Source organism: Pelodiscus sinensis, chromosome 1 (genome assembly GCF_049634645.1).
Source record: "Pelodiscus sinensis isolate JC-2024 chromosome 1, ASM4963464v1, whole genome shotgun sequence".
NCBI lineage: Eukaryota > Metazoa > Chordata > Testudines > Trionychidae > Pelodiscus > Pelodiscus sinensis.
Window position 1 is genome coordinate 185,553,282 of NC_134711.1, and position 12,405 is coordinate 185,565,686.

The 12,405-nt window shown below is 40.4% G+C and overlaps 1 protein-coding gene across 7 annotated transcripts in view; it reads left to right on the top strand.

Moving 5' to 3' along the window:
• The window catches only part of DOP1B (DOP1 leucine zipper like protein B), a 96,850-nt gene that overhangs the window by 20,742 nt on the left and 63,703 nt on the right, over positions 1–12,405 (top strand). For all 7 annotated transcript variants that reach the window (XM_075911610.1, XM_075911619.1, XM_075911630.1 and 4 more), the window contains 8 exons: positions 1,069–1,167; positions 2,276–2,399; positions 3,788–3,888; positions 4,287–4,395; positions 6,733–6,853; positions 7,383–7,502; positions 8,786–8,891; positions 9,791–9,982. In XM_075911610.1, coding sequence (XP_075767725.1) covers positions 1,069–1,167; positions 2,276–2,399; positions 3,788–3,888; positions 4,287–4,395; positions 6,733–6,853; positions 7,383–7,502; positions 8,786–8,891; positions 9,791–9,982 — 972 coding nt within the window. The remainder of the gene's footprint in view (positions 1–1,068; positions 1,168–2,275; positions 2,400–3,787; positions 3,889–4,286; positions 4,396–6,732; positions 6,854–7,382; positions 7,503–8,785; positions 8,892–9,790; positions 9,983–12,405) is intronic.

Here is a 12,405-nt window from a genome sequence, read left to right on the forward strand (position 1 = left end):
TATCTATCATTTTACCAGAAATACTGTAATAACTGTAACTACTTTTTAATACCTGCACCTTAAGTTGACACATCCTGATTAATGATTAGTGATCTAAAGGTTTATTTAGAAGAGAAAAGAAAGAGGGGAAAGTTCAAAAAGTCAAAGGAATCAACTATATACGCAAATTGCAAAGTTCTTGGATCAGGTTTGAAGCAGTGATGGAATGAACTACTGGTTGGATGTCTGTTAACATCCAAAAGATTGGAAGGACCATTGATTAGTCTGTTCCTTTTATTATAAATCCGTAGTCCACAGATCAGAGCAGGAAAGAGGCAAAATAGAAATGCTTCCAGGGCCTTTTATACTTTCCTCCATGTGGAGGGAAAACCTCTCAGTCTTATGCTATGTCTACCCTGTAGACCTTACAGTGGCACAGGTGGTTGCAGTACAGCTGTGCTACTGTAAGGTCTCTTTGCTGAAGGAGACTGTACTTTTCAAAAAACTAAGCAGCAATAAGGTGGGATCCAGAGATACATGAGCAAATAACATGCTGCTGCATGCTGTGATGAGTCCTACAAGAACCCATTACCCATATTGTGGCTAAAATATCTTTTGGAAGGCCCATTAGGCAGGGAAAAACTGCTTCCATGGCTCACTGTGTTCATTGATGAACCATCAAGTTGATAGGTCCATTCACACTGTGCTTGCTAAACTATATATAAATTAATTTTCTTTTCATAGGGAGCAAACACATTTGAAATATGGGCATGCAGTCAATACTCATCACTTGAGATACAAAAATGACATAGAAACAGGATAATCCTATTCACTAAATCACAATTTTTCCATTGACACCTTGCATGACGTACTTTGTACAAGATTTGTTGCAATTGTTTATCATTGTTGCTACCACTGTTATAACTGTCATGTTTTAATCCTAAAACAACATGCCAAGTAAAGGTACTGATGATGGAATTCCTATTAGATGATAAGATAATGAAAATATTTGTTAGCGCTCTACAATCTTTATATCTTAGGCAATGATAGCAACATAAATAAAATTTTATTGTTTTTCTCATATTACAGGTTAAATCATTGCGTGCATCAGTAATGGATTCAAATGTTCTCGTGCAAAGAAACACTTTGGAAGTGCTTCTCTTCTTTTTCCCATTTTATACATCTTTGGTAAGAGTCACTGAATGTCATTATGATTACATTTTATTGCATGAAGGGTAAGATCTTACTGAGGGAAGATTCTTGTAGGATCCTAAATATTCCTGTGACTCCATACCAGTTGTTTACTCTTTCCGAGGATATGTCTATCTGGGGGCAGGGACCAACAACCCTTAAGAAATAAGTCTCCGAACCCACAGGCTTGAGCTCATGGGACTTTATGTTGTGGCTCTAAAAATAGCCATGTAGACATTCCAGCTTGGGCTGGACTTTGGTTTCTGAAGCCTTGGGAGGGAAGCAGGTTCCAGATCCTGAGCTCCAGTCCAGACTGGAATATCTGTAATTATTTTTCGTGCTATAGTTTAAGGTCTGCTAGCACAAACCTATAGACCCAAGCTCTGAGAATTGATGCTGCAGAGTTGGGAAAAGGGGGGGAAGTTAATTCCTTTCCTTCCCCTCCCCATGTAGATAAATCCTTACAGTCTAATTCTGCAACCTTCACAGTTAACAGTTTGGCCATTGACTTCTGCAGGATCAGACATCCCCTTTTCCCCCATAAGTCCCACATAGTGATTACCATGCATTATGTCTGACAAACTTTGGTGTCTTTAAACTCCCTCTCAGGGGTTGCTAACGTAAAACGTGAAGAACTCCGTTCTGAGAAACAATGTATAAGAAATTAACTATACTTTTTTTTTCCTAGCTGAGTTCTTAGGTGATTGGGATTGTCCTGACTAAATTAAAATTATTTACACTGTACCTGTAAAATCAAATACTTTGTCATTAAATAGATTTTTTCCTTATTCCTTTTTGTATTTTCTCTCCTATCATCATCCTAGTGCTTAAGATGTCAGCTAATGTAATTTGTTAGTAAATAGCAAAATCGGTTAATTGCACTTGATGCAATAAAAATATGAAAATGATCACATAATTTTAAAGAAATACTTCAATGGATCAATTTCATTTTAAATGCAGGTTAGTTAATGATTTGCCCTAGTTCCTCTTTAGTAGACTAGATCTGTTAACATAGTATCGGATACAGTAGTGGAAAAGCTGGTGGCCAGTTAATTGTGAATTTTACAGTTAATCTACAGCTAAACTGTCTCTCTTCTTTGTCTAGGACTACAGTGAAAGCGCTATTCCACTGCTCAGGTCTGATATAGTCCATATTCTCTCAGCAGCTACCCAGACACTCTTGAGGAGAGACATGTCACTAAATAGAAGATTATATGCGTGGTTGCTAGGTACTGTGCAATGTGTGGTGACATTCAGTTTAAATATCTAATTTGTACTTTGTCCACTGTATTTCCAGAGGTAAATAATGGAAATCTCTTCATAAATGACTTTTTTTTTAATTGAGAGCTCTGTTATGCCAGTATTTATTCAGTTGATAAATATATTGTGCCTTTTTAAACCTCTGTCTCTAACAAATACTTAATATCCCTCATCAAAGTTCAGTCTCAGACTGTCTGTAACAGATTTGGGGGATAACTTTAGTCCAAGAGCAAACATCCCTTTGAAGCAGAAATATTCTTTATTGTCTGTAAATCTTGATTTACATTCCAAAGCATTGAAGAGTACCTACAACAATTTTGTACAGATATGATTGTTAAATTGCAGTATATGAGTCTCAGTCAAGTTGTGCAAGTGTTGGTTTAAAGTAGTGAATTAGAATCTTACCTCAATTAAAATGATAAAGCTATTACTTCAGTTAGTAACATTTGTTAGTCTTCCATTTGTAAGAAATTTTTAATACCAGGCTGGCTAGGTTGTCTTTTGCCAGTGCAGTGTTCTGTCCTGCAGAAAACTGATGCTGGATCAAGAGCATTAGTCATAAGTCACAAGGCTGTCAGGATTTTGGGAGAGTCACAGAAAACAGCATGATGAAATCTTGGCTCTGTTGCCATCAGTAGCCACATTCCCATTGATGTCATGGAACCAGCATTCCATCCAGTTGCTTAATCTCTCAGGTGAGGGAGGAGAGCAGGGACAGACTATGATTTTGATAGCCTATCTTTCACTTCCAGAAGGATGCATTAGGCTAAAACCGTTTCAGTGATTGGAGGGATATGGTTATCTGTTGATAATGGTGCTTCTTGTATTACCATAGTGCCTAGGAATCCTAGTCCTTGACCAGCATCCAGTTGTGCTAGGCACTGTACAAGTACAGACTTAAAAGATAGTCAAAACTATCTTGGCATTCGGGGGGAAGGGGGGAGAAATGCGAGTAGTCGACTTCATTACCTGATAAGCCTAGGCTTATCGGGTAATCGACTACTCTTTTACATCCCTAGTCTAGGCCAAAGAGAAGGATGTTGCAATAATAGACATGAGTGCCTCCATAAGAGTTTTAGTTGTGAGAATGGATAGGATAGTATTTTAGATGTTATGTAGAAAAATCTGCATGATTCAGTATATTAGAGGACCTAGAAAGAGAGATGCACGTTACTCAATGGTTGGTCTCCACATAAGCACACATTTTTTGCAGGCATTCAGCCTGGACTGGAGCATAAACTACATCTTAGAGAGAAATTCAGGTTAAAAAGAATATAATTGCTTCTAGTGTGTGTTTTATGGTATAAATGTTACATCAGTATTTTCTATACTCCTAATGTTTTTATTTAATTTGTAGGTTCTGATATTAAAGGGGGTACTTTTGCTCCAGATTCTGCAGCTTTTGAAGATCATGCCCTTTATTTTTTTGGGAAATACTCCAAAGATCTTTTAGTTGAGGTTGGTATTTATTCTCCATAACTTTTTATATTCTGTGTTAAACCTCAGAACAAACTGCCTTTCATCTTGTTCACTGTATGTCCTGCATGGCTTGCCTTCCTGAAGTGTAACAGACAGGAAGTGATCATTATTTTGTGGTCATTTGCCGGGAAGTCTGAACACATGCTGTGCTGTTCTGTTCCTTTTTAGAGCCCTGCAATGTAAAAGGAATCTAATGAAAACTGCCAGTCCCACCTTTGCTAGCTTACCTGAATTACTAAAAACAAATCTCGTTTATCCAGAAGTTTTCTAGCATATGTATTAAATGAACTGAAAAATTCCTTGATTACCTAAAATTAATAAAATGACCGCATCTCTCCTTAATAGTTGTCACCCTTTTTTGTGTTTTCTTTTAACAGGCTTTGATTGAAATATTACATCAGAAGTTCTCTGAGTCTGACTTAGAAGATCATGCACATCTGAAACCTTTCCGTATCCTAATTAGTCTCCTTGACAAACCTGAAATAGGTAATATTAAATATCACTACTGACACGGACGGCTAAGAACTGCTATGTATAGAAGGCTTTCTGCTAATCACCTCCAAATGGTGCAGTCCCTCCTCAGACCCCAGGTTCAAGCATCCTGTCCTATATGGCCGAGAAGCCCATCTGTTTCAGCCTCAGTATCATGCTCAACTCTCTGCGGGGGGGGGGGGGGGGGGGGTAGTACTTTCTACCAATCTGTCACTGGTCTCTGGTCTTCACCTGCTTCTGATCACATACCTTTTCCCAGGCTGCATAACTTCTCTGATTTTTAGGAAAGCAGCCAGTTCTTATCCCTCCCCAGTCACCTTCCTTATCTCATTTAACTCTGGGTATATCTACACAGCCAGGCTAAAAGTGGAATAAGTTATGCAACTTCAGCTACATCAATTGCGTAGCTTAAGTTGAAATAGTTTATTTTGGCTTTAGGCACTGTATACTCAGCAGGAAGTCGAAGGAAGAACACTTACTTCAACTTACCTTACTCCTAATAAAATGAGGGTTACAGGAGTTGGAGTAAGAAGTCCTCTAGCTCAATATTATTTCAAAATAATGGCTTGTTGTGGAGATGCACACTATGTTATTTCGGAATATCATCAGTTTGTAAATAATGCTGCTGTGTAGATGTGCCCTAAGTTTCTTGGGCAAGCTTCCTCTTTCTGTACACTCTTTCCCAACTTGTGTCTGTTCCTGGCAAGTTGCCTGCCTAGGGTCCTATAAAAAGACTCCCAGGCCCATCTTGGTCCTTCTGACCCTCCCTTGATTGGTCTGCACATCCTGTTTCCCTGCAGCAGTTATATCCTCAGTCTGTCATGTGCTCAAGGGATTCACAGTCCTCTCTGTAAACTGACAGTGCCTCACCCATAAAGAACTGGCTCATCCTTCTGCTCTATGCAGGAGCCAAGACTACTTACCTGACTTTCCACATATACCAGTATTTTGGAAAACCTGCTCAGGAAAGTATTTACTGTACTTGAACATGTGACAGACACAAGAAGCTCATGGGTAACTTGTGATTATTTGAGACTTCTGTATTCTTTGGCAACTTGTTGCTTACAAGTTCTCTTTCTTTCTTTCTGAACGAATTAAATGGCTGTAAACCAGCTCCTGTGGCAATTTTTTTTTTTAAATGTTGCACTGGGAAGTGGGCATACTAGAACTGAATTTTATCACAGTCTCTTGTATAGATGGTACCATAAACGAACAGTTCATATTCTGACCTTATAAATATTTAGCTGACAGATACTTAAATTCTTTTGTATTTGTCTGGCAGATTTTCCTGTTTCATGAATGGAGGAAAACATCTGTTTATTTCTCTTAGTGCATTTGCCCCTCTGTTATTTACAAATTCAGCAATACATCAGATAGCATCTAAGGGCACATCTACACTGCAGGGCTAAAGCTGAAATAAGCTACACAACTTGAGCTATGTTAATTGTGTAGCTTGAGTCAAAATAGCTTATTTCAGCTATATGCGCTGTCTACAGCAGGAAGTCAGAGAGAGCACTCTTCCTCCAACTTCCCTTATGCCTCGTAAAATGAGGGTTACACGAGTCAGAGTAAGAAGTCTTCCAGCTCAATATTATTTCAGCATTATGTCAAAATAACTGCTTGTTATGTAGAGGCGGACTATGTTATTTTGGAATAACGTCAGTTTATTCCAGAATAACACTGGTATATAGACGTACCCAATGTGAAAAATCAGGATGCAGTTTGAAAACCGGGATGCCTGTATATTGTCCTTTATTGAGTGAAAAAAAATTTTGTACAGACTTCCCTCCTCCCCCAAAAGGTACTCAGTGTCCATTTGCCTACAAAGGAAGCAAGTTACTTCAATGAAAGCAATAATTCCTTCACGTGCTCAGTTAAATGTGACAGGATGCTTGCTTTTCTTCTCGGGAGGTAGGGGTGGCTTTCTTTGAGACACATTGTAACATAGGCAGTTTTATTTTAAAAGGTGTTTTCTTGGTTAATAAATATTTATATGATGTGATTGTTGTACTTAACCTTTTCTGAAGTGAAATGTGGAATAAATAGTCCAACTTTTCAAGCAACTTCACAAAAATTTTAAAATTATGGCCATCTAACATTCTGTTAAGGTGTACAAAACTAAGTTATTTAATTTTTGATCTCTCAGGTGCATCTGGATAGTAGTTTAAAATGTCATAAACCATTGTCTCATCCCTTTTTCTTACATAAGTAACCATGGAATGTACACTTTATTTATAATCAGAATTTCAGTTTTAGACGAAAAGCTTGTAAAAGATTACTGTGCTAATCAGTTTGGGGTAATTATTGGATTTATATTTTCTTTGATTGCAGGGCCACAAGTTGTTGGGGATTTGTTCCTTGAAGTGATTCGAGCCTTTTATTCTTATTGCAAAGCTGTGCTGGGTTTGGATCTTAAACTTAGCTACAGTCAAAGTGGCAATGTACTTACAAGGTATACCATAACCATTTTCAACTAATACTTGCAATTGTGTCTTTCATAAGAGAGCTTTTATTCAGCTAAATTACCTTACAATCATATTTGCGTCAAACTAATAGTGTCTTTATGTACAAAAAGTTATTAATTTTTATGTTCTGATTTTACTTTTATATTTATTACATTGAGTTCTACTTGAGCATCACGGGATTGTTTTTGCCAACCAAGAAGATTTGAGATAATTGATTTAGATTATTGGCTGCTATCATCGTATTTATATACGCAGTGTTGCATAAATAAATATGTACACCCACCATAGGTGAAAGGTGACCAGAGCGCTAATATTTTGTTCACAAAATCAAATTAAATGTTAAAGATTTGTCTTTTCTTCAGAAATACTTGTAAAACTTAGCTATTCCAAAATGGTTGTTTTGAATGAAGGAATTGAATGTCTATTCTTCAGGCCAACTTTCTAAGAACATATCAGATAATTAAAAAATGTATATATTTGGTTAATCTTCACTGAGTGTTTTTGTCCTTCTTACAGTGCAATCAAAGAGAATAGAACTGCCTCCGAAATTGTTAAAACAGTGAACTTGTTGATCACATCCCTAAGTACAGATTTTCTATGGGATTACATGACCAGATGTTTCGAGGACTGCTTCAGGTAGATATGCTGTCTGGCATTAATGAAAAACTAAATTATATAGCTAGGATAACAGAGAAGTATCAATGAAGGAGTCAAAAGCTGGTGTCGTCATCTAAATCAAAGGGGAAAAGGGTTAGATACTGCACTAACCATATAATGCAAATAGTTAAATCTGAAGTAGCTGTTTACCTATCTGACCAAACCATGGAAATGTATTTTGTATTTACTTGCTAAAAAAAAAAGCAACATGCAGGTTTTTGCTCCAAAAAACAAGCATGTTCATAAGTAGAAAGCAAGGCGATCATGTGGGATAGGATCATACTTATACGAGGATAATCTTTCCTGATCACTTTGGCTGAAAAAACAATGTACATAAAATACAGCATACAGAAGAATCTGGCCTAGTGTTTTCTCTCATTTCTACACAGCATGTAATTCAATGTTAAGAGGTGCACAAGGTACATCTATTCAACTGTAATCAACGTTTTATTGGAAAAGTGCTTCCTCCAAATTGTGCAATTAAGCATGAGTGTGTTTTCATTCTACACCTCATTAGATAATTGGAAAAAGGTGTCCTGTCCATCAGCATAGTATTTAAGCACCAAAACTAGTATAACTAGCCCTGAAAATGAGCCATTTATTTATTCCATTATTTATTGGAAAAACTGAAAACAACAAATAGTCTAGCAGCACCTTAAAGACTAACAAAACATGTAAATGGTATCCCGATACCATCTACATGTTTTGCTAGTCTTTAAGGTGCTGCTAGACTATTCGTTGTTTAAGTTTTTCCAAACTCGGCTCACCCTCTGAAGCCTTTATTTATTGATATGGCATAATTACATTCTTCCTTTACTCTGCTTCTGTTCATGCAAGTTTTATAATACTGTCTTCAGAAGATAAAATTCCCAGAAAATATCCCTTCATATACTAAACTACAAATAGCTGGGTGTTTCCTCATCACAGTAGAGAGGAATTAAACTAGCAGGTAGCATTGCTGAGAATTTAATATGAACCTTAAAACAGAAGAACCTGGTGCTTTATCTTGATCAGGATAATACAACATGGTGTTATATGTCCATTAACTGTTATGTGTGCAGTTTACAACTGTATCATAACTTTATGTAATCACCATAAAATGTTGATAAGAACTTGACTTAAATGGCCAAGCTGATGAATACAAGCCCCCCTTCCTGGCTTGTGTAGTTAGCACTGATGCCAATATACAGTTTGGGTTTAAAAAAATAACCCTGCAGCAAATCTTGCATTTTGAAATAACACACTTCTATTTTCAATGCCAGGAAGAAATCCATGCAGACAAGTTATCTTGCTGAGAATACCAGCGCTCCTCCTACGATTTCAGAGCTTTGCACTCTACTGTTGTTCCTTCTTGATGTGATTCCTTTGGTAAGGCATGTTTGATCTAAAGTTAATCATCCAAAGCCCTAACTCTCATTTTCTTTCCCTTTTTATCAGATACATTTCAGTTACATGAAAGCATTGTTTTTAGTTCAGTAGATAATTTTTTATGCGGAAACTTCCTTTGAAAAGAAAACTGCCCACTGTTACTTGTGATTGGCCTTCCATTCAGAACCACATAATGTGATGTAAACCAAGAGCGGAACTTTGTTCCTAGTCTTCTTAGTAGATATTGGACTGAGATATTAACGAGGGTTTTACTATCTGCATTGTATGTATCCTAAAGAGAATGGTTTTGGGTTTCTTGGCTAATAGACAAATGTGGTTGGTTGGTTGTTTTAATTATCTGAAAAATATATAAATTTAGTGTCCCTCACTGTGGGAAATCAATATATTGAATTAATTAGATGACTTGCATACTAATAATGAACTTGTGAAAAGAAAAGCGAAAATTACTGAGATTTTCTAATACAGTATAACACTTATTGAAATAACACTGGTTTGACAGTTCTGATTTTTATCAGTCTTGCAAAGTTCTATATATTAACAGTACCTCATTTTAAAGGATATACAAGCCATTTATTGTCAAGGTCCCCCACCCTACCCCCCTCCACTGCTTGAGTAGTTTATTACTTTGGTGGTGTTGCAAGGTTATTATCAGTAAAATTCCATTCAACACTAGGATGTGGGTCTATATTCAGGACTGAGTGGAGTAGTAGCTCTATTTAAAGCAACCATATACTGCTTAATTCAGTGTGCTCATGTATTAGTCATACCTATGGTCATGGAAGTTAAACTTTATATCAGGTAGCTTGACAATGGTAAAATCCATTTCTGTCTGCTAAGCCATTTAGCATTTAACTGTTTTAAATCCCTGCTTATTTTAGGAACTGTACTCTGAAGTGCAGACTCAGTATCTCCCACAGATGCTCAGTTACATGGTACAGTCCCTTCTGGAGAATGTGGAGATTCTAAGTTTACCAGAACTCACTCATGCTTTAAAGACCTGCTTCAAAGTGCTTAGCAAAGTACAAATGCCTCCTGCCTACTTGGATAATGAGACTGGAAGTGGAAACCTGGTAGGTATTGCTACAAGGCCTGTTGCATGTTTGCTTATAAATAACTATTCACAAATCCAAAGTGTACTGTCCATAAAATAATTCCCTTTATTAAAATAAGATATGCTATAGGGATGTAATAGTGTAGTCGATTATCCAGTAAGCAAAAGCTTACAGCAGTGGTGGCCAACCTGAGGCTTGCGAGCTGCATGCGGCTCACAAAGTAAAAAAATTGCAGCTCCTGATGGATCCAGGATGGAACCCAGAACCACTCAGGTCAGCTGCTCTCACAGCCAGGCTGCTGTGAGCCGCATGCATGCTCACGGCCTGCGCCATTCCGCTCACAGCCCCCAGCGCACTGCATCATATCCTGCACATGCAGGCCGGGTCGCACATAGCGTCCCAGCCTGCACCTGATAGCAGCCAGCCACTGAGCACAGGCAGTGGCTCTAGGACCTGGGCATAAGGTTGCGGGAGGGGCACATGGTGTCCTGGATGCGGTGCAGCGGCTCTGGCTCCGAGACCCAAGCATAAGGTTGGGGATGAGGGGGGATTGGGTTACAGCAGGGAGGGGAGGTGTCTGGTTCTGGGGAGGAGATTGTTCACGGCGTCCCGGCCAGCTCATGTTCAAAGCCGGCCACTCAGTTCACATGCCTCAGCACCTGGAGAGAGACATGTGGCTGAAGTGGCGGCGGCGGCTCTGGGACCTGAGAATTAGGTTAGAGAAGGGGAAGAGGATTGAGTTAGAGTGGGGTATGCGTGTCTGGCTCTGGGAAGTAGAGGAAAGTGGGATTGGGTTGCGGGGGAGAGTGTTCCTGGCTTTGGGGAAGTGGAGGAGAGGGGGAGTGGGTGGGAGGGTGCCTGGCTTTGGGGAAGGGGAGGAGAGGAGAGGAGTGGAGGGTTGGGGTGGGGGGGTGCCTGGCTCTGGGGAAGGGGAGGGGGACTGGGTTAGACCAGGCTGCTCTTCCCGTCCCCTAAACAGCTGGCACATTTTCTGAAATGTCAGGTCTGTTCACCACCAGGCACTCCCCTCCCCCCCGCTACCTGCCTGTTTTTTTTTTTTTTTTTTTTTTTTTTTTTTTTTTGCACCTCACTTGTGTGGCCTTGACTGACTTTTCTGTGGGTCAGTGACCCCTGACTCAAAACAGGGTCCCCGCCCCTCTCGTAAAGAAAGACAATGCTGAAACATTTTGTGTTTGACACAATATTTTATTTAAAAATGAAGCCTGGCCAACAAGCCCCCACTTGGGGCCAAGCCCCCGTCTGGCCAAAGCATCATAACACTCCTGCACACACCCGCCCCCGAACCTCAAACCTGAGCCTGTCATACACTGGAACCCCCTGTCCTGAGCCTCTTTCATCCCCAAATCCTGTAACCCTCCCCCCCCCCCCAATCCTCAGTCTTCTGCCACAACACACCTGCACCATCCACATACTGCAAATCTGAGTCCTGAGCCCATCATACTCCCAGTCTCCTTGCCCTGAGCCCCTGGTGCACCCCAGCCCAAACTCCTGCACCCTCACAGCCATAAGCCTGCATCTTGCTCAGCACCCCCAACCCTTCCCCTTACCCCAACACTCTCCAGCCTGGAGCCCCCTCCTTGAGCCAGCATCTTCTTCTCTACTTCCTTCTGCACCCAAATTCCCTCCCAGAACTTGCACCTCTCACCCCTTCCCAGTGCTTTTTTTGTGGGCCACAATAACAGTGGAGACAGCATGAAGAGCCGGGGCAAAGTTGTTGAGCACCCCTCCCTCTCCCCCCCCCCCCCCCCCAAAAAAAAGGGCAGGGCCGTGAAGACCTGGGGAAAAGTCGTTAACAAAAAAAGCACCTGTGCCTTGGGATGGTGTACCAGCACCTATTTTCCCTCAGCGTGTGTGGGCTGTGGTGTTTTGTTGAGGAGGGAGAGGAGAGGAGAAAAAAAAAACACAACAACTTTGCACCGGCTCTTCATGCTGTCTCCACTGCTATTGTGGCTGTTCATCTGGAACAGGTTGGCCACCCGTGGCTTATAGGTTAATGCTATAGACTACACACCTTTCCCTCTGCCTGCCCCGTCCCCCCCACCAGTAAATTTTTTAGCAGCCTGGCTCGTGCCGGATCTGGGACCTACCCCTGCTGCAGCTCTGCATTTAAAAATGTATTGGAGCCAGGAGAGCAGGCAGCCCAGCTCCGTTCCAGCTCGTGCCGGGTCTGGTAGCTCAGCCAGATGCTGCCAACTTGTGCTGCTGCCTCTTTATCAGAGGCATTAGCATAGGGCAACAGGCAGCCAGTCTGTGAGGGGAGCCTGTTTTTAAATTGGCTCCCCTTGCAGACCAGCTCCCACCTGGCATTCCGCACTGCTGCCTCTGGCACACATCTGAACAAGCTCGTATGACCTCAGTATTGGTGCATGTGACATATGATGTGACTCCGTTCGTGGATGGAAAATCTTAGGAGAGCCTAC